General features: G+C 38.9%; 1 protein-coding gene across 1 annotated transcript in view; it reads right to left on the bottom strand.

Moving 5' to 3' along the window:
• LOC136856759 (uncharacterized) overlaps positions 1-26345 on the bottom strand; it is a 674434-nt gene that overhangs the window by 452690 nt on the left and 195399 nt on the right. The window contains exon 5 of the mRNA XM_068224954.1: positions 8376-8502. Coding sequence (XP_068081055.1) covers positions 8376-8502 — 127 coding nt within the window. The remainder of the gene's footprint in view (positions 1-8375; positions 8503-26345) is intronic.

Genomic DNA, 26345 nt, shown 5'->3' with positions numbered 1-26345 from the left:
TTCTTTCACCCCAAAGTACCGCTCCCTCACTTTCAGAAAACACTGTTCCAATATCAAACACAAAGTCAGTGCTAGAAACAACATCCTTGAGGAAGCTGAGAGGTACAAACTGGGGAGCAAAGACACAAGTTCTTAGAACCACTGCATTGGCTCTGTGTTACTCTGCTGCAGAATACGCATCCGCTGTGTGGTATAGATCATCCCACGCCAAGACTGTGGACCCTGCCCTAAATGAAGCTTGTAGATTAATCACAGGATGCCTGAAACCTACTCCTGTTGAGAAGCTATACTGTCTTGCTGGCGTTGCACCTCCAAGTATTCGTCGAGAAGTCTCTGCTGATCAAGGACGACTGAAGGTTGAGAACGTTGAAGCTCACCCGCTGTTTGGTCACCAACAATCTCAATCTAGGCTGAAATCCAGGAAAAGTTTCCTCCGGACATCAAAGCCCTTGAAAGGACCACCAGATAAGGCAAGACTTTCCTTGTGGAAATCTAAGCAACAAGAATGGATGGAGCCGCGTGAACAACTTCCTGCTGGCTACAATGAAGACTGGAGTGTTTGGAGGTCCGTTAACCGATTAAGAACTGGTGTCGGCAGGGCAATGTCCTTAAGTTATGGGGCTTCACATCAGAGGACAGCAAATGCGACTGTGGTGAAGACCAAACAGTGAGCCATATGTATGAATGTCCTCTCTGCCCATTTTCATGCTCAGAGCAAGATTTAATGCTTGCTGATGACAACGCCCTAGGTGTGGCTCAGTTTTGGCGAAACACAATCTAGATGTACAGTAAATTTGGTCTATTTTCTTTTGTCTGTTAATTTTTGTAAATAGTTTATTATTTTTAACTGTATGATTAAGTATGCTTCTGACACGAGTAAATAAAATAAAGTCTTCAATGATGCTTTAACAGTGTTCATTTAACTTTTTTAAATTACAAAACACGTGGCATAACCTATTAATTCGATATTTCGGGTACTTGTTTTATTTCAAGGCACAATCAATAGCATGTTTGCAGAATGGACCTTCGTATTTGGTGTGGAATTGTGCATAGTAGTTTTTCCTTTGCTAGGTTAATGGAAAAATTTATACTGATGACGGAGGTAGCGGAGAGCCTTATCGACCATAAGAGAAATGTCAAGTTATTTGGTATTCATGAAACTAAATTGTAAGGATCTTTAGGTTATACGCGTCATATGGGTTGCCTATCTCCGAAAAAATAAGTGGCTGGTGAACGACCAGGTATAATAATAATAATAATAATAATAATAATAATAATAATAATAATAATAATAATAATAATAATAATAATATTCTAGAGAGATTCAGGCTGCTTTAGTGAATATGAGTCACCGCACTATCTTTAATCAATAGAATGTCGCAGTACTGTAAAAGAAAAATATCATGTTAGCAGATTAAACATACATTATCAACATTTCGCCGAAGTCTTAAGAGATACCATTGCACAAAACTGCGTTATTCAAGTGGTATTACTTCCTTTCTCCATGGACAACTTTAAAAGGACAACTGTAGGATATATCTTTCTTTCTGCTAACTGATGAGATAAATGGTTTGTAAAGTAAAAGAAAACACAAAAATAAAATGCAACGTAAGATACCAGGATAGAATAGAGCTGAAGAAGGAAAGAAAGTATGTGGAGAAAACCCGAGGATGAATGTGAGACGGTGTGGGATTGGGGGGGGGGGGGGTGCAGCATAACCGGTGTACACACGTATGAAAGTATGACATTTAACACTAAACATTTAGCTTGGAATGAACCATCCGGTGATGAACGTACGAATGTGGAAAACACCGAAACGAAATAACAATAGAGAAAGGACACGGAAGAGAACTACCTTCGTAAATCCTTAACGGCAGGCAACCACGAATTACTTAATTGATAGACAATGTCCCTGTTGAAATTGTTAGGATTTTTACATATTTCCGCAGCTTCCCGTATAATCCTAGATCTGTATTGTTTAGCGAGGGTAAGAGCTCTAAAATCTTGGAACACGGCATCATGACCCGCCGATAGGGCGTGCTCAGCTATTGTGGACTTCCCATTATTATTATTATTATTATTATTATTATTATTATTATTATTATTATTATTATTATTATTATTATTATTATTATTATTATTATTATTATTATTATTATTATTATTATTATTATTATTATTATTATTATTATTATTATTATTATTATTATTATTATTATTATTATTATTATTATTATTATTATTATTATTATTATTATTATTATTATTATTATTATTATTATTATTATTATTATTATTATTATTATTATTATTATTATTATTATTATTATTATTATTATTATTATTATTATTATTATTATTATTATTATTATTATTATTATTATTATTATTATTATTATTATTATTATTATTATTATTATTATTATTATTATTATTATTATTATTATTATTATTATTATTATTATTATTATTATTATTATTATTTCTTCGTTATGCCCATTCATAGAGCGCGTTTGAACTTGTTAGTTGGTTTGATGGTTTGTGCCTTCTTATCCTCCCAAAATCTCTTCATGAATGCACTGTCTTGCATCTTGCGTTCTGTCGACCACTTCCCACCAGTTGTCTTTTTTGGTTTCTCCCTAAATTTATGATTGGCTACTTTTATTCTAAAAGCTCCACGATTTACCATGATGTCTGTGATATTTATTTCTTGGAGGTCCGCCTTAGTTTCTTCTAGCCATTTTATTTTGACCTTCTTTGAGTTGATTACTTTGAATACGGTAATCTTTTATTTAGTCTGTAGCTGTTCATTCTGTAGATATGGCCATAGAAATTAAGGCGCCTTTTCCGTACGGCATCAGTAAACCTGTCGGTGAAGGAGTAGAGATCCACTGTTCTCTTAATCCACATTCCATTTTCTCTCGTAGGACCATAAATTTTCCTGACAATTTTCCGCTCCTGCTTTTCAATTTCTGTAATTTTAGAGTGACCACCTAAGCATATGGTTTCTGAGGCATATAAAGCTTCGGGCAATACAACTGTCTTGTAGTGTCGTAATTTTGCATTACGCGATATGACTTGTTTTAGTAATTCCACGTCAGTCTGTATGATTTATGTAGTTTGGTGTTTCTTTCTACATTGGCACTACTGTCTAATCCTGATGGTAGTATAATTTCTCCAAGGTATTTGAAGGAGGGCACCTGTGAAATTGTGCCGTTTTCCATCTCTAGCGGAGTTCTTTTGCTATTTTGACGTAGATTTCCCATATACTTGGTTTCCTCGTAGGATATCTGGAGGCCTGCCTTTGATGCTATATTGTGTAGTCTCTGTATAGCATACCTTGTTTCATCCTTGGTCTTAGTAATGATTGCGAGATCATCAGCAAATGCTAAACATTTCACATTGACCTTGCTTCCCAAATTTCCGATGTTCACACCCTTGATATCCTTTTCCCTCTCTCTAATAACTTTGTCTAGAACTAAGTTAAACAGAATAGGGGAGATGCTGTCACCTTGACGAAAGCCCGTACATATTTCAACAGGCTCAGAGATTTCTCCAAGGAATTTCACTTTAGAGGTCGTATTTGTGAGGGTCTGCTGGATAAGTGCTCTGGTCTTCTTGTCCACTCTGAGTTCTTCTAGAGTATCAAATACTGTCTGTCTGTACACAGAGTCATACGCCTTCTTAAAATCCACAAAGGTGACGATCGTGCTGGCACTTCGGCGAATCCTTAATATCGTCTTCAAGTTCCATATTTGTTCTGCACATGATCGACCTTTCCTGAAACCCGCTTAGTACTCGCCAATCAGGTGATCTGTCTGTTTTTCTAACCGGTTCAAGAGAGCTTTGGAAAGAATTTTGTATGTGATTGGCAGTAGAGATATGCCTCTATAGTTGTTTGGATCTGCCTTGTCACCTTTCTTGTGCAATGGGTGTATTAATGCACACTTCCAATCCTGTGGAATCATTTCCGTTTCCCATATTTCTACTAGGATTGCATGAATTTTGCTTACAAGATCATCTCCTAGTTTACACATCTCCGCAGTGATGCCGTCCTCTCCAGGAGCTTTATGATTTTTAAGCGATCGTATGATCTCTGCTGTTTCCTGTATTGTCGGTGGCTGTGAATCGGGGTTGGGCATGGGCGTTTCAAAGTTCAGTCTTTCCTTTGGAGGATCACAATTGAGGAGGTCTCTGAAGTAGTCAGCTAGAATGGTGCAGTTCTCTTTGGTTTTCGTTTCTAATGTTCCATTTGCTCGACGGAAACATAAAGATGGTGGTTGATAACTAGAAAAATTTTCACGGAAGGTCTTGTAGAAAATCCTGGAGTTGTTTCTAAGGAAATCTTGTTCGATTTCTATGAGTCTATTTTTGTCATAGGCTCGTTTCTCCTTGAGGATTATTTTTGAGGAGATTTTCTGAACTTTTAGGAATGTCTCCCATCTCTTAGTTGTTTGATGTCCATTCCACTGATTCCATGCTTTCATCCGTTCATCAATGGCTTTATCACAGGTCGTGTTCCACCACCTATGTTTGCGTTTCCTTGGAGGCTGTCCTAATTTCATGGCTGGCCAGTCCTTGGGGTCCTGCTCTAGTATGTCTTGTAGAAAGGTCGTGGCGTTCTGTCGAAGACATTCTGGATCAGCTCTTAGAGATTTTTTGTGTTTAGGTCTGCATCTGTTGGGTTGGAATCTCACTTTGATTTGTGTTAGGTAGTGGTCCGAGTCGACAACTCCCTTCCGTACTCTAACATTTTGGATCTCACACATATTCTTTCTGGAGATAGATCTGGAATTCGCCCAATAACGGGTTTGGTGATTTCCACGTTTTCTTCTTATGTAGGGGTCTCGCAAAATGCGTAGAGATTAGTTTTAAGACAAAGGTTTTACAGAAGTCTATAAGACCTTCTCCGTTCTTATTCGTTCTCCAATGTGCCGAGTGATGACCAACAATCCATTTGTGTTTCCTCTCTCTGCCAACCTGTGCGTTAAAATCACCTACTAAGATTTTCACGTGATGCTTTGGAATCTTGCTAGTGGTTTCTTCTAAGAGTTCCCAGAAGGCTTCCACTTTCTCTGGGTTTTTCTTATTGTCAGTGTTTGTGGGAGCGTGGGCATTGACCAAGGAGTAAGCTTTATTGCCAGATTTCACAGTAAGTACTGAGATTCTTTCAGATGGGGATGTAAAGTCAAGTACAGAACTGATGATAGTTTTTCGTACCGCAAAAGCTGGTCCAAGTTGTGTTAAGTTCCCATGGATTCTTATGGCAGGTTTACCCTTAAATATCCTGTACTCTTCAGAGTCAAAATGGTTTTCATCCTGGTAGCGCGTTTCCTGGAGTGCTATGATTTGAATATCGAACTTGTGTCCGTTAGCTGTTTAAGCTTGCCTATTTTCAGTAGGGTGTTTACATTAATTGTACCTAAGAAGGTCTTTTTCTTGGGACGAAGAGATTTTGAGAAGCTCCGACTGTTCTCTGCACGATGCTCCCGATCCCCCAGAATCCGATGATCGGGAGAAACCGACTAGGTGTGTCCAGAGCCTGGGGTAGTTGCTGTGATAACGTGTTATCCATCATGCCAATGTTGCAAGTTGAAGATACATGCAGGGGGTGATCATACTGGTATGATCACAAGGTTACAACTCGATGGTTAAGATCGAGAGGTGCCTCTTGATGTCTTCCGGCTAAATTATCATTTACGATTAATTAGGAGTCCGTGGTTAGAACTTCGGTTGTAAGCCGAAGAGCCAGTTCTTCCGCTCTCTCAGCCGTTGGGAAATATCCTCTTCCGCCGTCGAGACCGTTGACTGCAGTCCTTTTTGCCTCAGTTGATCCGCGGGTGCTTATTTGGCTTGGCCTTATTCACACCTGTCCTGCATATCTACAGGAACATCCCCTATCAGCCATATGGGACGCGCCATGTCGGGGTTGAGGCCCTCCACCCCAGTGTCTTCCGAGGAGTTATGTCTAGCGCTTACTCAATTCGGTGCCAGACCCCCACGAAAGCTGACTGGGCATTATTATTATTATTATTATTATTATTATTATTATTATTATTATTATTATTATTATTGGCAATTAAGTAGCGAAAATTGTAAATCGTGATTGCATACCTGGTTAGGCTTAACTGGATGTAAAACAAGCAATATTTCGTGCAAAGAAACGGGCTAGAGAAAAGACTAGTACTTAAATACCTTCGGATTTATTCTGAAGAATTTCAAAATTTGCATAAAGAATATGAACTTATAATACACATTCCTCAGTTCGCAAACATTAAACATTAAACGTAATACAGTAATAAGGAGCATGGACTGCAGAAAGAACCTAAGCTGGCATCAGAAATCACCCTCAATGAAGAATCTGTACATCGTTGTAACCATTACCCTTGAACGTGACAGTGTCCATCTCCTCGATATTTGGTGACTCAAATTCGTGTCGCTCTCGTGCTGAGTGTCGTGAGAATGCCCTGTTTTTGTGCTGGATGGTGGTGGTGATTGAAAATGTTTGACGGAAAAAGCTTTCTTCTTTCAGATGACAAAAATGACAGAATGTTAATTTTCACCAGTTAGTTAGGTAAGGAAATGTTGCGAGAAAGAACGTTGTTTTACGTTACGGTCCATTTAAGAGTGTAAGCAGCCAATTCGCCCAACTATACAAGATACATGTGGACCTGGGGAGTAGTAGTGAGAGTGAAACTAACATCACTCCTATTGTATTTGCATTTCTTCCTGACAAGAAGAAGGAAACGTGTATTCGGATGCTCGAAAACATTGTGCAAGCTGTTCCAGAATGGAAACTGGAGAAATACACAGTAGACTGAGACCGGTGCTATTTTCGCTCTAAGGAAAGAATTTCCTCATTTGAGACTCATGGACGTTTTTTGCATTTCACGCAGTGTCTGTGGAGGAAGGTTCACGAAACAGGAATGACGACTTTTTACAAGGAAAACGAAGAAATCAGACGAAATGTAAGAAAATGCTTTGCACTTACTTTGCTGAAGCCTGAAGAGAGAGAGTGGATGGATTCGAATTCACAGCCAAACTCCGCCGCATGTGAAGTTAACAGAACTCGTTTGATTATATTTTGTTGAACAATGGCTTCAGAATAAGTCTATCACACTGGAAATGTGGAACTGTTTTAACGTTAGATACAAAAACAAACAATACCATTGAAGGGTGGAATCGGAATATCAGTAGTAAAATTGGAAGGCCTCACTCAATAAGACATCTGGAAGCAGGGAATTCATATCATTTAGTTATGCGGATGGACTTAAATTTGGAAGGAACTAAAAGCTAAGTACTGTAAACTGGATGAAAGAATTGCTGGAAGCACCAGGAAGTACAATAAGCATGGCAACTTGGAAAGGTTTTCGGACGTAATGTCATTTGTCCTCAGAATGGAGTAATCTTAAGTGTCGTTCGTTCAAAAACCGTACATTGTAAATAAGACTGTATTGTTAGCAGTATGAATTTAAAATTATTAAGAATCTTATAGAATGAAAATAATTAAGTCTACATTGATACGTAAATAGTCTTAAAAACGACAAACTTCTTGAAAAGTGCAGACAGTCATTCTGACGAAGTTTTTAAAAAAGCTCTTCATTATTTTAAAGGCTGAGTACGGTTAACCGTGCGGGTTCATGGCGTCCGTTCGTCTTCCGACCCCCTGCCGTTAACCATGTGCGGAGCCACACGGCAGGCCTACCTTGAAAATAAGCGAGGTGCTCTAAAAAAAAGTGCATGCAGTCCCGGTTGGCGCTAACAATTAACCTTTACGCACTTGCACTAGTAATCAAACTGCAATATAGATGCTTTATTTCACGAAGGTGTATCTGTAGGAAATAGTGTCTGCAATCGAGGCACATCAGCAGTATTAATGGGGTGTCCGCAATCGAGACGCAACTGAAAGGGGAAAACCCTGGAACAAGCTGGCACTCTTCCCAAATATTGTGTTGGCAATCGCAGCAACACCTACCATAGTGCTGGCACGTAACAATATTCCTGGCAAATCTTTCTTCCTGGCCTTTTTCTCGAGTATCTGGGGGCGGAACTAATGTGAAAAAAGCAGAGTTTTACGGTCGGATATCTTTCCTGAGCATACCCTATGTGAAGGGATGTATATTTCTGCGATAGTTGAGAGCGATAGGTTGTATCTAAATGAAGATGTGTGTTAAGACGATCACCTACTTCCAGCCTCCCATAAAATAAATTAACCGAGTGCAGCTAATTCCTCTGCCCGGTCGGCAATCGAACCCGAGGCCCTATGAACTGAAGGCCACTACGCTGACCATTTAGCCAAGAAGCCGGACCTCTCAGAATAGCAAATTATTTGTTTGATATGAATATGGTATACATTTCCAGTTGCATATTCTTACCCGTAAACCAACTTCTTCAGCCAGTTTAGCAAAGGCGGTCTCGCTCTGTTGATGATGTGTCTTGTCCAGGAAAAAGATGCCAGTTGCATAGCGACCGGGAGACGGCAGTTCCACATTTTGCTTCTCTCTGCAAGAGAATGAAATATGCTGGTAATTTTTTTAAACCTTTAAATTACATAAATATTCTGCCTTTTTGTGTGACACTGTATTTAAAAGATGAAAAAGAATTTCAAGGACAGGAAAAGAAATTGCTCTGCATCAGTTCATGACAGCTTGGAAAAGTCACATCAGAATTCATAGGATACACATTCTGGACAGCAAATGTTTCAACTACTGCATTACTCTAGTCTTTACTGGCAGTCTCCTTGTAGAATACGAACAAATCACATTCCGTTCGACTTTCGGAAGTTTCTCAAACCCTGTTCCTTCCGATACAAATAGCAGTACAGCTTCTCTTACCACCTATTTAATCTTCCATTTAACCTGGCATCGTATAGGAGTGTCATGTCATATTCATGAGAGAATTATGAAGCCAAAGATAGGTGGTTCGAACTTACAATACATAGCTACTTCCAGCGAGTAGTCAGAATTAGTTCTCTCAATAAAATGCAGTAGCACCGAGAACCAAGATTATTACAGAGTTATTCGAACACAACTGTTGGCGATCACCCTGATACCCAGAGAAACTTCTTGTAACCTGGAATAATCCCCCGAAATCTCTCCAAATCCTCACCCAAAACGATACAATATGCAATAACTTTTCTATCAATTCTTCATTAAATCGTTCGTGTTACAAATGTACACGCGCGAAAGATTACACTAATAGTGCGGTAGTTTTTACACTTGCAGACTATTGAACAATTCTAACGTCTAGGACAAAAATAAAAATCTTGGGAACTTCAGTTTAGAGATCGGGTGTACCGGGCGAGTTGGTCGTGCGATTAGAGGCGCGCGGCTGTGAACTTTCATCCGGGAGATAGTGGGTTCGAATCCCACTGTCGGCTGCCCTGAAGATGGTTTTCCGTGGGTTCCCATTTTCACACCAGGAAAATGCTGGGATTGTACCTTAAGACCACGGCCGCTTCCTTCCAACTCCAAGCCCTTTCCTATCCCATCGCCGCCATAAGACCTATCTGTGTCGGTGCGAAGTAAAGCCACTAGCAAAGCAAAGAGATCGGGTGTAATTAGTAAGTAGGCGTAATTGTAATATTTACGGTAGTAATAAATACATACGTGTAACAAAAATATGCATGCATCAAATAATTTGGTTGCAATATATGATTACTCCCTTCCTGGCAATCCGGAACTGGGGGATGGGAGTATTCTATTCTGAAGAAAAAACCACCAGAAAAGTTTCTTCTAAACTTTCAGTCTTCAAACCATAACATATCCTTGAAGATTAAGCACTGTGCAAATACTGTTTAGTCACTGCATTTACCTTCCTGTGCAAATACTGTGTTGTCACTATTTACTTTCCATGTGAAACGAATGCGATGTTCTTATTAGTCCCTGTTTTACACACTCGTCGAAATAAATTCAACCTCCGGAATAGTGCAGAGAAATTCCATTTCACTGCTAGATGGGAACAAATCGGAATGTCAAAGTTGCTGCCACTTCAGACAACAACTCGGTAGCTAAATCAAACAAAGCCTGGATTCCAGTCTTGAAAGCTCTAACCCTGAAGGACACGATAGCCGCGGCAGACCAGAAGAAAGCAACGGGTGATCAGCTGCCTGTCTCCGCCAAGGCAGGTCAGTGTACATCGGGCTCCCTAACGCTTCAACCATTGGCCGAAGAACAGCCAATCAGCGACCGCCCCCCACCATAGCGGCCAATAGGCGAGCAGCGTACCGTATCCTGCACTATGTAAGTAGGTGGAATTACAACAGCACTTCATTCCACTGAGAGCTTCGCTGCTATCGAAGTCAGAACCCTTGACAATGCCGAACGCAGTCTTCGGTGAAACGTCGGGACATTCACTCGCTCCTGGATCACGGCCTACAAGCCCGGAAAACGCTGACATGATTTGAAATCAATTTGAGCCGGGCTGACTGGTTCAGACGGTTGAGGCGCTGGCCTTCTGACCCCAACTTGGCATGTTCGATCCTGGCTCAGTCCGGTGGTATTTGAAGGTGCTCAAATACGTCAGTCTCGTGTCGGTAGATTTACTGGCACGTAAAAGAACTCCTGCGGGACGAAATTCCGGCACCTCGGTGACTTCGAAAACCGTAAAAGTAGTTAGTGGGACGTAAAGCAAATATTATTATTATTATTATTATTATTATTATTATTAAATCAATTTGACGATCATATTGTATTTCTATTGCTATTTGTTTTACATCGTACCGACCGGTAACGATAGAACAGGAAATTAGAGTTCTCTGAAAGCAACTCGCTTACTGACTAAATACTATTAAAATGGCGCAAAGTGTGGCGTGGAGAAATGCTTCTGTATGTTTTGCTGAGGCGAGGTGCATGGCGAGATGCTCGACGACATGCGCAGCAAGATGAACAACTCCAACATGCTTTTGGCCTTAGAAGTAACATGATTTTTAAAAGAACCTATTTGATGTTAAATAACTGCTGATAGAATATACTTTTATGCAATGAGGAAAGGAACCTGTAGCTCTCCAACTAACCTCAAAGCAGTGTTATGCAATTCAATTTTATCTTATGAGTTTGATAACTAGAGGTTTACTCATTGCATAATTCTATAGAGAGAAGAAAAACGTTGCGATATAACGTGCTAAAGTATGTTTAACACACCGTACGATTCTCCGCAGCCTAGCTGTTAGACGACAAATGCAAGTTCTGTAAAATCTAAGGCAGCGGATAGGAATTTCTGTCCAGCGAGGAAATGCTGCCAGCGTTATGGGCTCGTTTCCGGATAACGCTTCACTGGACGAAGTATTCTATTTTACATCTTAGACTTTCGAGCTGAAGCGAAGCACCAACGTCAACAGCAGAAAACCTTGTTCGAATTATCTCACTTTGTAAATATTTATTATATTCAGGATAGACCGCTTAATCGTTTCCTTCCTGTTCAGTCAGATTTTGATTGAGAATGGGGAAAAAAGTCTTATAATCTGAATTGAATCCGCAAATTTGAGCTCAGAACGTAGATGACTGGAATTCATCTGCAGTGAAACCGAGATTATTTGAACAATTCCTAACGATGTAAGTGCATACAGAATACTTCCCAAAATCTATAATCAGAATAAGTCCTTTATCTGTCTATAAGAGAACTTAACTACTTAAGCCGTTAATTAACATTCATCATTAAAAGATAAATCTCTGAATGGTCAAGCATTAGCAAAATTCCTCTAAAAAATCTGACATTTTTGGTATGTTACTGTTGCAATCAATGTTCTGCGCACAACCACGGCTCTCTTCATCTCTAGCTTATCTAAATTACACAACCACAAATCTCCACCGGGAGATAAGATCACAGACTGGCCACTTTACTATTTGCAAACACTACATCCAGAAACACACACTTGTATCTTGTTTGAGAAAATGATATAAAGTGAGATGATGGTGGTAACTGTTCCAGCAAAATCAACTGAGTAACTTCCACACAGTGAGGGTACACAGACCTGGAAGGAAAAGTGCCAGTAGCAGACGGAAAAATGTCTAAACAGTCTGCCTCAAAGCACGAAATAAAGTAAGTTAACCGAAAGAAAAATCAACTTACAGCAGTATTTCCTCCACAATGCCAAGTTTTGAGATCGCTAGCCATCAGTCTCTGAGGATATAACCAATTTAAAGCAACTACCTTCCAAGATATCAATCTATTACGAGTACAAAGGATAGGCGGACAATAGGTGTATTTGAACCTCTGCAGGCTCGAAGAACGGGAGATAGTTTAATCCTTGAAGGACGACTTGGGAAACAAAATCAGACAGAAAAGTAAAGTTTCTGCTCACTAAGTAACCAAATGGTAAATAAGGGAGATACGTAGATAGATAAATAAAAAAAATAGATATCGTCCTTATTTGTGACGACATTGCGGCTCTAGGCCCTGTTATCACTATTTCAGTCAGATTAAGATACCATAAAATTATACAATGCAAATAATAAAAAAGGATCAGAAAAAAATTCCGGGTAATCTAGGTATTTCTTTATAATATTGTGATGTTTAATATTTTGTCTTCAATATTTATTTTTGATCTATTGTTTAAACTTTGCTCTATCAAGCAATAATTTACTTCGTCAAAATATAATATATTTAATGCAAATTACTGTGAGAGCATGACTGCACGAGCGCTCATACAAGCTCACAGCTGAGCGCCCCTAACCGCAGGACAGCTCGCTGTTGTAAGTAATTTCACTTCAATGAGATAAGGTTTTTAGCACTGCGGTCCTTATTTAATGCTTGAAGAAGCCGTTATAGTAACGTATAATATTAAACGTGTGTTTGTAAAACAAGTGGACTTAATTACTTAGAACAGAAGTGTGCTTTATTCGTGATCTAAGGTATGCGACAATACAAAGAACAAATTATTGCTTATCTGCTATCCATATTTCCCTAGCTTCTTTATCTTCTTGTTTAGTATAGGCTAGGCCGACTAAGGACCACGACATTGAACTACTGCGATTGGGGTGGGTTATGACGTTTGCCCAATAATTGCTCCTCCTCTGGTTGTATTATTTCCTCTCCTTGGTGCAGAGGGTACGGTTTGACGTGGAACCTCATTTATTCAAGCAGCCTACTGAGTGATGACCGGTCCTTTAAGTCGGTTTCAGTCCTTCCCAGTTCTTGCGGATCTTTATTTACTTTGATCAATCATGGTGACTCTGCCTTCCTCTTTTGCCAGTAAGCGAGAAGGTGATTAGTGAACCTGGCAGGATTGATCCTGTAGACGTGCCATAAAATGCTAAGAGTCTCTTCCTGGCCACGCCCGTGATTTTTCACAGTATTTGTAGAGCTGTTGGTTGGGTTGCCTTTTGCATTCGTTCCCTTCCCTGACTTGTCCGAATAACTTCAGTATATTTCTCTCCTGGATTTCAAGCTTGTTCGCGAGTCCTTCCTGTTGAATATTAAGACATTCTGAAGCATATGAGGCTTCAGGGCGGATGACTGACGGGCAGCGCTTCATTTTAGTGTTACGGGAGAGACTTTCTTCATAGTAGGTATATTTGGTCAGTTGGTATGCCACTTCTAGCTTGTTAATTCGAGTCAGCAGTGATACTCCTTCGGAGCGATTGAATTCCACCCATTCTCCCAGTAAAACCATTAGTCTGCATGATCCTTCCCTGCTCCAGATATGTACAAGGAGATTCACTGTTGTTCGTGATGTAGTGTTTTTGTCAAGTGATGTGTACCCCTACCTTTGCTGGCTTGTTTTATTATTCATTGTATATGTTGCTCACTTGTTTAAAGGGCGCTAACAGCTAAGGTCATCGCGCCTATCGTATACTGTATGTTATGTGAAAGTGGATGAATACCATCACTAAAATGATCAGTGAAAACTTACCATAAAATGAATAAAAACACATTCACTAGTGAAGGTGTACCCGGTTAATGGATGTGTACAGAAGCAGATCATTAATGGCGCGTGTTTAATTTGGTCGTGAATTTTTACCGGCTATGAATAATATTCAAACAGACCGATATATTTGCCCTCTAACATGACCTATTAGCGTCCAACAATGGTACCAGGCATCGGCATGAATGTAACTGCCAGTAGGTTATTATGTGATACAGCAGTGCACCTACTGTATGATTGAATGAGTGAAGTTCTACGATCGTCTTAAGAGTCTAACGGGGAAACCACGATTATAATTGTGTCTTCATGGACAGAGAAAAGTACAAGTCAGTTATCAGCAAGTTTAAATCACTAACATCTGGACGAAAGAGGGACGGAAACGACCTACAAATTTTTGAAGAAATGTGAAGTGCTCGAGGTGAATGGAATAATGAAATTAATATAACCTGTTACTGAAGAAGGCAAGATTAAGTACGATGTTCATGATGAAGACCTGCATATTATTTTGCATGCTGCTCACGTAACGACTGGCTACGGTGAACGCGACCGAATGATAAAATGTTTAAAGTCAAAGTACCATAATAACATACAGAGATGTCCAGATTTATCTTAGCTTGTTGTTTACAAACAAAAAGGTCAGAAGAAAGGAATAGTAGTGAAGCCTATGCTGTTCAAATAGTTATTCCAAAATGTCAAGTTGATCTCATTGACTTCCACTCGCAACCAGATGAGACTATATATTCTTAATGGTTTATCAGGACTATCTCACTAAATTCGTTGTTCTCAGTCCACTGAAGTCCAGCTGAGGAGATATGCGATAACACAGATGTTTACGTCGTTAGGCGCTCCCTCAGTGTTGCAGTCAATGGTCGCGAGTTCGTTAACAAAATAATGAGCATCGTAACTGAACTATAGCCCAATTTTAAGATAGTGCACGGTAAACTTAGACACAGTCAGAGCCAATGCAACGTAGAGCGAGCAAATCAAGACCTAGAAAATATGCTAACTACATGGATGCAGGAGCACAACACCGCGGAGTGAAGCCGTGCACTAAGGTTTGTCCAGTTAATGAAGAACAGCGCTGTACATTTTGGAACTGAAAGGTCCCCGTACGAAGCGATGTTTGGATACCCTCCTATACATGGTTTGTCTTCAAGTTTACTTGCTGAAGCATTGGCGAACGTTCACTCTGAGGACGACCTTGAAAATATAATTAAGTGCACGTTAGCAGTGAGAAAGAGACAAACTTTGCAGGATAATGCAGCAGTCCTCGGATGGTTGGTTGCCACCAGTGGAAAAGGGATGTGGGAGTGAGAGTTCCAGTTCCAGACTTCGATAGAGGAAGAGGAGATGCAAGGTCGGTTTTGGGTGTCGTCCTCGAGACAACGGCTGATGGCTTCTACCGAATAGGGACGAAATATAGTGTGCTGTGCCAGCTTTATGGAAGGTAATACATTGTTTATAAATATGGCGGGAAGGGTCGACACGATATGCGACTACAACATTTTGTTTCAGGTCAGAGTTCAGTACTTGCCCTCTCAGAAGAGGAAGTTCCAGAAGAGAAAACTGTTGCCTTGAGGACAGCTGCCACGTCTCAGTCGTCGGGAAACGGGCAGGGATTCTTCAAATGCAACTATCAACACAAATGCCAGATTCATACTTTTGAAAAAAGAAAAATGTGTTGTGCAACTCGCCATGCTGCGCGTCCTCGTTGCAATAAATGGCGGTTCAATTCTGCTCTTCTTTTCTTCTTCATAAACTAAAATGCAAGTTTCAATGCAGCAAATTATTTTTTCTATTCATATCTTATACTTTTCATGCTATTTTATATAACATAACTTTTCAAACTGCAGCTCATAAAATGCAACTTTCGAAATGTTGGAATGTTGAAGTTTTCTCATAAAAAATAAAATGTCATGTATCATATCTTGTACATATTTTTGGAATACAACATTGAGGTTATGTGTTGGTAATTCATATTAATTTAGTCAAGTGGTTTATCTTCATTTGTTTTATTCTTTGGACGTTTTTGAATTGCTGTGTGTGTGTGTGTGTGTGTGTGTGTGTGTGTGTGTGTGTGTGTGTGTGTGTGTAAGTCAGTTGTAGTCAACAGCTCGTAATAAATGGATGTGTCATGAAGCTGGTGTTTCAATGGTATAAGTTTTGTCCTAAACGCGGTGTAAGCGAGCAGAAATGAAGATATTTTCAACAGGTTATGGGCCCAGAGCTCCAGAGCGCCAAAACGCCGCAGTAAATTTCGGTCAATATAAGTGGAAATGGAGCAACGAGAATTAACGTCGGACGAAGCAAGTTGTGACATTATTGACGGTAAAAATGGCGACCTCGTGGACCGGTGAAGAAACACTGAATAGGAATGTGGCCAAGCTTACAGAGGAGAACTATTTTTCGTGGGCATTAAAAGTGAAACAAGAGCTGTTCTTGAAAGATGTATGGGAATCAGTAATAGGGTATGAGGATACGCCAGGTTGTCAATTGCCTCAGACAGAAACGAGACGACGATCGCGAAACAATGTGATCGCGTTAGCGGTTATTTTCAAATATGTCGCAGTAGATTTTGAAAGTGACATTGCAGATATTGAATCAGCGAAAAGGGCATGGGAAAAACTGGACGAGTTGTGCAATGACGGAGGGCTAGTGAATGCTGCTATGACCTTGAAACAGTTAACTCATTTTGTGAAGCCGAAGGACATGAGTGTTCAAGAATACTTCGCAAAAATAAATCAACTTTGGAGGAGAACTAGTAAAGCCGGATACGAATTCACAGATCAACAAGTTGCAGGAATGATCATCGGAAATCTTAGAGGAATATGCAGCTTGTATACCTTCCTTGGAAGCTGATTTGGCGAAACTGACCATCTCGAAGGTGAAGGCGAGATTACTCACGGAGGAAAGCAGAAGGAAACTTCAGTAAAATGGAGGAAAGCCTTATGACACTGGAAAACGTGAGGAGGATGAAGCTCAAGCCATGGTTGTTCAACAGAAGCGAGATATCAAGAAAGAAGACGTGGGACGAGGAAAATATAGTTGCTACAATTGTGGTAAACAGGGACATGTATCTAAATATTGTCGCAGTACCCAAAAGTGCTTCAATTGTGCTAAGTCAGGACATTATTCAAAAGTATGTCCAACAATGAAAAGTGACGAACCATCGCAGGAGAGTAAATCAGTGAATGCGAGTGGAAAACTGGTAAGCTCAGAAATTATACATGTAGTAGATAAGGCGATGAGCATGGTCGTTTCTGTGGGAGCTGAGAAAATTAAAGATTGGTTGTTCGATTCAGGTGCGTCCCATCATATGTGTCCAACAAAGGAGATGTTTACAGACATGTTAACAAATGTAACCGGGAATGTAGAAATAGGAGATAACAGTAAGCTGGATATTAAAGGTATTGGTAAGGTAAAAGTAAAAATGTCCACAGGATGGACAATTACATTTACAGTCGTGTTGTATATACCAAACTTAGGTGCAAATTTAATATCAGTTGGTAAGTTAACCAGGAAAGGTTTCAAAGTAGGATTTGCAGGTGAGAAAGCGGTGGTTGTAGATAAGAATGGAGATGAAACATTGTTGCAAACAGGAGGAATGATGTGTATGTAGTACAAATAGAGGGGAGAAATGATATTGTAGCTGTGAGTGACTGATCAAATGATAGATCAAGAATGTAATAACAATGTAGTATTTAAAAGTGTTGGGCAGGTTAGGTTGTGGTATGAGAGATACGGACATGCACATTCTGAAGCCTTGTTTAAATTGCCTATGTTAGAATTGAAAAGGAGTAATGACATTAATACTTGTTCTGTATGCATTCAGGGGAAACTAACTAACAAGGGAGTACCTAAGTCTTGTGAGCGTAAGGTAGAAAAACCACTTGATGTTGTGCACACTGATGTAATTGGAAAAATTAGTGCACCATCACTTGGGAAAGCTCAATATGTTGTAACCATGATTGATGAATACTCCAGATTTAATGTGGCTGTATGTATGAAAAATAAGGATGAAATATTAGAGGTGTTTAATAGGTATCAGGCAAATGCAGAAAAGTTACATGGTGTAGGAATTAAGGTGGTGCAATCTGACAATGGTACAGAGTATACATGTAGCGGGTTTGAAGCACAATTGCAAAAATGTGGTATTACTCATAGGTCAGTACCGTACACTCCACAACAAAATGGATTAGCAGAGAGGCAGAATGGAACGATGTTTGATACTGTTAGATGTCTATTGATCCAGTCAGGGTTACCAAATGAATTCTGGGGAGAAGCGGTAATGACAGCAGTGTACTTGAGAAATAGGTGCCCATCCTCAGCAATAAATTTTCAGATACCGTATGAACTGTGGTTCAATAGGAAGTTGGATCAGGAAGAAATAGGTAGATTGAAAGTATTTGGATGTCAGGCATGGGCTGTGAGGGCAGACAGCAGGAAGTTAGATCCCAGAGCAGAGCCATGCGTTATGATAGGGTACGAGGCAGGTACTAAAGATGGATATAGGTTATGGAGTCTTGAAAGGGAAAGAGTAATAGTGAGGAGAAGTGTCGTATTTGAGGAGCAGATATTTCCCTTTAAGGTGAAAAGTCCTGGAATTGATATCAAAGAAAAGATAAATGTACCAAAGGCAGAGGGTAGTGAAACATACTTTGACATACTGTGCACTGAAGATCCAGAGATAAAATTAGGGACTGAGTTAGACACAGAGGACGGAGAGGAAACATTGGCTGTTGAGCCAACGACCGGAGAGGAACAACTAGAGGTTGAGTCTATAGCAATACAAGAGCCAGGTAATAGTCTGAGAAGGTCAATAAGACAGAGGAAAGGTAAGACTTGTGCAGATTGTAAGGCAGTGATGGAAGTTAGGCATGCAAATATAGTAGAACCTAGAACAGTTGAGGAGGCTATGTCAAGCCAAGAGTCTGGTAACTGGATGGAGTCCATGAAAGTGGAGATCAATGAGATGAGAAAGAAGGATGTTTGGGAAATTGTAAAAAGACCAGAAAATGTCAAGATAATTAGTTCTAAGTGGGTGTTTTCATTGAAATATGACAGTGAGGGTAACATTGAGAAATATAAAGCCAGGTTGGTTGCCCAAGGTTTTAAGAGACAGATGAACCTTAGTTTTGATTAAACATTTAGTCCTGTTATAAAGAGGAAAACAATGATACTGTTAATAGGTATTGCAGTACGTAGAGGCTGGACTGTAGAACATCTAGATGTAACTAGTGCTTACTTAAATAGTGAAATCAGTTGTACTGTATACATGGAGCAACCAGAATTGTTTGTAGAAAAGGATGTCCAAAACTATGTATGTAAATTGAAGAAAAGCATCTATGGACTACCTAATTCGAGTAAAGACTGGAATGCTTGTGTTGATGCTATAATTAGAAGACTAGATTTTAAGAGATGTATCAAAGAACCATGTGTGTATGTAAAGGAGTGTTGTATTATTGGCTTGTATGTTGATGACATTATTGCAATAGGTGACAAAGAGGTTGTTAAGTTGGTTAAAATAAGGTTGGCAGAAGAGTTAGAGATTAAAGATCTAGGGAAAGCAACAAACTTATTGTCAATAAAAATAGAACAGACAAAAGAAGGGGTTATGTTGAGTCAAAGTTTATACATTGACAAATTACTTGCTGATTTTTCCATGAGTGACTGTAAACCGAGTAAGACTGTTTTACCAAGTGGGTATTCAGCAGCTGAAAATGATGAGCAGGAATTTGATTGTACCATTTATCGCAGTGCAGTAGGAAGTTTGCTATATTTGTCAAATAATACTAGACCTGACATTGCATTTGCGGTAAGTAAAGTTAGTCAGAATTGTCAAAAACCTAAGATTAAAGATTGGAAAGAAGTGAAGCTTATGAGATATTTATGTGGTACTAGAGATTTAAAGTTGTGTTTCAAAAATTGTGAGGAGTCAGTACAAGTGTTCTGTGATGCAGATTGGGCAGGAGATACTAAGTCTAGAAGATCAGTGAGTGGTTATGTAACTACTGTGGCAGGGGGAGCAGTATCATGGTATAGTAAGAAACAGAGTTGTATTGCTAGATCTACCATGGATGCTGAATACATGGCAATGGCAGAGGTATCTCGAGAAGTAACCTGGATGAAAGATTTGCTATCAGAGCTAGGGCTGGAAAGTTTTATGGATATACCTTGTAAAGTTTTTGCTGACAATGCAGCAGCAATTAAATTGAGTAAAAATGATTTTGTGAGTGAAAGGTCAAAACATATTGACATCATGTACCATGTATGTAGAGAACTAGTAGAAAAGGGGTTAATTGAGTTTGTATATGTAGCATCAGAGAGAAATGCTGCAGACTTGTTCACAAAGAATTTATCAAGCAACAAGCTTAAGAGTTTCAAATCAAATCAAAAATCAAAATCTCTTTATTTGCAAATGAGGTGTCTACCTCGGTGGCAAATGGTACACTAAAATACATTATTGTCAAGCACTAAATATTAAATTAACAAGAGAAGAAAATTTTTCCTATAATACAATATTATACAATTTACGCTAACAATGTTTTCTGTTAAACACACAGCTCATCCTTAATAAATTTATATTGTTTACAAAATTCTACTTATAATATATCCTGTCCTACTTACAAATATAGTCAACTGATATACAGTATGTGGAATTACTTCAAATGATACTATACAACTGGTATAACATTAATATTTACATTGCATTTATTTATTTATTTACTTTTTTTTTTTTACCCGTTCTGGATCCTAAGTAGCATAACGACCTGCTGTGTCTTAACCAGAGCCCCTTTTGCCACCACTTTTCAGAGTTCCTGAAGGGCCTTCACAGCTACCGTAGCGGTCCCAGGGCCCTCGAAGTCCCCACTGTACTTCACCCCTACAGGCAGTCCCCTACTTTGGCTGTCCAAACTCCTTAGACCAGGGGATGGAATTAATTTATTCACACACATTTTTTTATATACAATAACCTGCACTGGTCGAATGCCCTCTAACATTTCATTTATTTTCTCTGTTGCTGTGTATTCTCTTCTTGAATATCTGTACAGATTTTGGAAAAGGATCAAACACTACCCCTGGTAAACTGTTCCACTCCTTCACACCCTTCCCAATGAATGAAAATTTACCCCAATCGCTTCTGCTAAAATTCCTTCTAATTTTATATTTGTGGTCAGTCCTGCCGATATAATTATTTTCCAACTGAAGCCTCTCACGGATATCTCCCCATGCTTCTTCTCCTGTATAGGCTCTATATAATCCTGTAAGTCTAGTTTTCTCCCTTCTCTTACTTAAAGTTTCCCACCCAAGTTCCTTTAACATTTCTGATACACTACTCTTTCTCCTGAAATCCCCTGTTACAAATCTTGCTGCTTTCCTCTGCACACTATCTATTTCTTTTATTAGGTATTCTTGGTGAGGATCCCAAACACTGTTTGCATATTCCAATAATGGACGAACCATACTCAAGTAACTTTTTTCTTTTAATTCTTTGTTGCATCCTTTAAGTAGCCTCATTATGACATGTAATGATCTGTATGCTTTCCCAACAATGTCATCAATATGACCCTTCCAATGCAAATTACTTTCAAATCTCACACCTAAGTATTTGCACTTGCCATCTTTTGGGATAACTACCTCATCCAAAGTATATTCAAATTCAGTTTTAAAGCTCCTGTTTGTAAAAGTTGTAACAGTTGATTTGCCTCCATTAACCTTCATATTATTTTCTTCAACCCATTGTTGGATACAATCAAGGTCCCTTTGTAATTCTGAACAATCCTCAATGTTGTTTATTTCTCTATAAACAATTATGTCATCTGCATACAATCTTATTTTTGATGTTATATTGTTCCCTAAATCATTTGCGTATATTAAGAAAAGTAACGGACCGATTATACTACCCTGTGCAATTCCCTTCCAAACTTTCTCTTCCTGAGATACATTATTTCCTACTTTGACTTTCTGAACCCTTGAATTTAGAAATGCTTTTATCCAACGTGTAACCCTTACGTCCAATCCTATTCCCTCCAATTTCTTTAATAATATTCCATGTTCCACTCTATCAAAGGCTTTTGAAAGATCTATGGCTATGCAATCTAACTGACCTCCTGAATCCAACTGATCTGATATGTCCTGCTGAAATCCCACCAGTTGTGCCTCACAAGAAAATTTCTTTCTAAATCCATACTGGCTCCTCATGAACCAATTTTTATCATCACATATCCCTCTGATGTACTTCGATATTAAACTCTCCAGAATTTTACAAACTATACTGGTCAGGCTGATTGGTCTGTAGTTCTCTGGTTTCCTTTTATCACCCTTTCCTTTATAAATTGGTATTATTATAGATTCCTTCCATTCCTTTGGTATTACACTATTATTTATGACATAGTCAAAGAGAAATTTTAAATAAGGCACTATGTACCACCCCATTGTCTTTAATACCTCCCCAGTAATTTGATCACTCCCTGCTGCTTTTCCTTGCTGAAGCAGTTGGATTTCTCTGAAAATATCTTCGTTTGTGAATGAGAAGCTTCTTGTTTCCCTCTGTCTCTCTCCCTCTCTATCTTCTGTTTCGGTTTCCAACTCTTGACAATCATCTACTGAATCTCTAAATTCCCTACTAAATAGGTTTGCTTTCTCAGTATCTGTTAAATAGTGTTCACCCCCTTCTCCCACCATTGTAGGAATTTGGATTTGTATAAGCTTATAGGTTTGCGATGAGAGGACAATTGATTGAGGTGTTGTATTTTATTTTATTTTTGAGAAAAGGGGGGAGTGTTGGAATGTTGAAGTTTTCTTATAAAAAATAAAATGTTATGTATCATATCTTGTACATATTTTTGGAATACAACATTGAGGTTATGTGTTGGTAATTCATATTAATTTAGTCAAGTGGTTTATCTTCATTTGTTTTATTCTTTGGACGTTTTTGAATTGCTGTGTGTGTGTGTGTGTGTGTGTGTGTGTGTGTGTGTGTGTGTGTGTAAGTCAGTTGTAGTCAACAGCTCGTAATAAATGGATGCGTCATGAAGCTGGTGTTTCAATGGTATAAGTTTTGTCCTAAACGCGGTGTAAGCGAGCAGAAATGAAGATATTTTCAACACGAAATATGACTATGTTGCAGCACCATGGTTCACATTCCTTACAACTTGGCAGTGAGTGTACACCATGACTAGCGATGGTGCACTATCCCTAGAGAATGTGTATTGTTTGGCAAAACTAGTTACCAATAATCGACTTTCAGAGAGGTTAAAATACCCCTGCAAGTTTCCGGCATATACAAGTGGCTATTATGTCTATATGACTGGCAACCTCAACATCAAGAATAAGCATTTTTATGACTTCCATAAAGCAAATAAAAAGAGTGCTCTGAAGCTGTGGAAGCGGGTGTCTCATGTGAGTGATGGTGTAAATTGTACCAGTTTTTATATTTGTGAAGATCATTTCCTTGATAACGACATCGTTAACCACTCTAGATACCGATTAATTATTATGTTGTTCCCAAACATCTGGAACTTGGACCCTATAATTCCTGTAATTTAGTGATACCTGTGTCAAGTAATGATATTGCAGAGAATAAAAGAATACATTAATTTTCAACGATTTTTCACACAGGGTTTGTAATATGTACTGCATAATTTTCAGTACTAAGTGATGTTGAAGAGACTGAAGTTGGAGAAAGCACACAATCTGAAATGGATGAAGGCGAGTTCAATTTTTGTATTCACCCATAATAACGGAAACACAAAGTATAGTGTTTTAGGGTCAGGTGTAAAAACGTCTAATTTGACACCTTAAAGTTAAGAATATACACCATTCACAGAACACAATAGCAAAGATAGCAAAGTTGAAAAAAGTATTTAAAAGTGAAAGAGAGGAATTAAAAGTACTGAAAGATTGAATTCTGAATCCTAGAAATTCCAATTAATTGAGGAAAACATGTTCTATGAGAGTGGGGATACATACAAAAAGCTTATTAATTTAGATCGTCCGACAAACGTAGCTTACAAATTTCGGCTTAAATCAATATGAAACAAACCTATAAAAAACTGTATACCGAGGAGACATGGCACATGTTTGCGAGGACTTATCGAGTTAACAGATGTGCATAGGCAGATTCTCCAAGACTTAGGTTATACGCTACTACAACAATAGAAACATGGAAGAGATCCTAGACATTACGAACACAGTAGAAACAGGTGTAGTACGAAGCGAGTTCCATTCTTATCAACCTTTTACGTTTGGACTTAATGATGAAATTCGCACGACTATCAATCAGCAGATGTATACACCCTCCCTCACGAAAGCTACCTCTATATCGAAAGACGAACGGATAAAGCTGATGGGAGTGAGCCGAGCACATCTCAACAACCATGGTCTAGCTTCTCTCTTTTCTGAGGCACGTTATGAAGTAAAAAGGGTTGAAATGGATCGAAGAATGTTGGTATTACAAATCCAACGAAACTCTACCCTTCTTTTAGTGTTGAAGAAAGTAATCTGTTAGGGATGGTTGGTGTCCAAAAGCTACTAACAAATGCATGATTAATGAAGATTGTACTTTTAAAGGTATGTTATCACTGAAACATTCTTGCTTATTATAATCAACGCAAAACAAGAACTAATTCTGATCCGTGATCGTAGTGATTACAATGCTCATAAAGCAGCAGCGGTACCTGTAGACTCAAAAATTACCCTTCAACGTATCCTGTGGAGGGTTCCACATGTAACATCTGATCGAGAAAAGCTTCCGATTGCTCAAGATTGTAGAAAATGATACATCATTACCAATATGGTTTCGAAGTTGGGAGCTGCACGAGTATCCTGTGTTATCACCTACAAACAAGCATAGCTGGGCAGTGAAAACACAACGTTTCAAAGAAAAACCTCTGTACATTATGTATGTATTTCAAACGGATCGTAATTTCAACCATGAAAAAGATAGCTCTCACTTTGATCACTGCAAATTAAGAAATATCAGACTATACCTCAACGGAGTAACTTACCCCTACGAAAACATGGATATTAATTTCCAGAAAAATAAATCTAGCTTGCTCTATGACATGCTTTGTAAATTTCAATTACCATATTACCATAAAAAGATCGCCCGCTATTTTCTCCCGAAGAATGTAAGAATAAAGCACCGATTGTTGTTATAGACTGCTCTTGTCATGAAGAGTCTGTAAAAGAATCTCCTGCCGATATTCGATTATAATTTCATACATCTGAAAATATTCCTGCTAACACTACAACAGGCCTTTGCTGGCAAGATGCAGTGTTCACAGTGCACTATGTCTGCTGGTATGGGCTAGAATAAAATTGTTACCTTCATTGACCAGTCTCAGTCTTATACTTGGCTTTGACAATATGAGAGTGGCTAAGGTATGAGTGACGCTAGTAATGCCATTCCTTATGCAGCCAGTCCCTGCTATGAATGGTGTGAAAATGTCACTCATTAGGTCGGTTGGTGCACGCATTTCAGCGGGCTTGGCAGACTGATGTGCAATAGCAACTTCTGGCTCAGTGAGGAAAGCAACGGGGAACTACCTCACTCCTCATTTCCCTAGTGCGCCTCTTCAGTGACACCTAGGCCATCTATGACAGCTAATGGTGAACCGGTTGAGGATCCAACCAGCCTTCGGGCTGAATACCCAACAAACAAACAAACAAACAAACAAACAAACAAACAAACAACACTACAATTTATTGTCTTATTATTCACATGACTAATGTTACTTACCATCCACTATAGAATATCATCACAAGAGTATAAAAAGAGTATTTTCACTTCATTATTATTAGTGTGTGTGTGTGTGTGTGTGTGTGTGTGTGTGTGTACGCGCGCGCTTCTACATCGAGGATCATGGCTAGGAAAGAAGAAAGTAGAGACGATGAAGTAAGAAAAACTTGTTTGTGCAAATCTTGCAAAAAGCCTAATGATAAAGTAGTAAGTAAGGCTATTACAGCTTTCTATAAACATAAACGTTTACGCTATATGCCACAGCATTTGATTATATAGTTACCATCTGGTTTTCTATCCACGTACGCTGCTTACGATATACATTCCGCTTGGGGGATACTATCCTTCCATTGTAAGATGTCATTAGAAGTAGCCGCATGCAGACGTCGCCAGCAACACTACAAGAATCGCGGTACAAACGGTAATACCGACTGGGATGGATTAAATCCAATGATTAAGGACTGTGAACTCTGTATGCTTGAAGTATGCAATGTATTTTAAAGCTATGTACTTCTAAAGCTGTATCTCAGGTGTGTTAATATACGAGATATACTAAAGAAACGTCATTCATTTACTTCAATAATCCTATCCCTTTATTCACTAATCCTAATACCGCTATCTCCATTAATCGATGAACATATGTACAGCTATCCACTATAATTTTTTGCACCGTGCTACGGGTAAGTATTATTTATGTTCCAGTGATATGTCTTGAAAATGTCGTCAATATTTGTTAGG

Source organism: Anabrus simplex, chromosome 1 (genome assembly GCF_040414725.1).
Source record: "Anabrus simplex isolate iqAnaSimp1 chromosome 1, ASM4041472v1, whole genome shotgun sequence".
NCBI classification, from domain to species: domain Eukaryota; kingdom Metazoa; phylum Arthropoda; class Insecta; order Orthoptera; family Tettigoniidae; genus Anabrus; species Anabrus simplex.
Note: the sequence above shows the minus strand (reverse complement) of the source record. Positions and strands in the feature narration are given on the sequence as shown.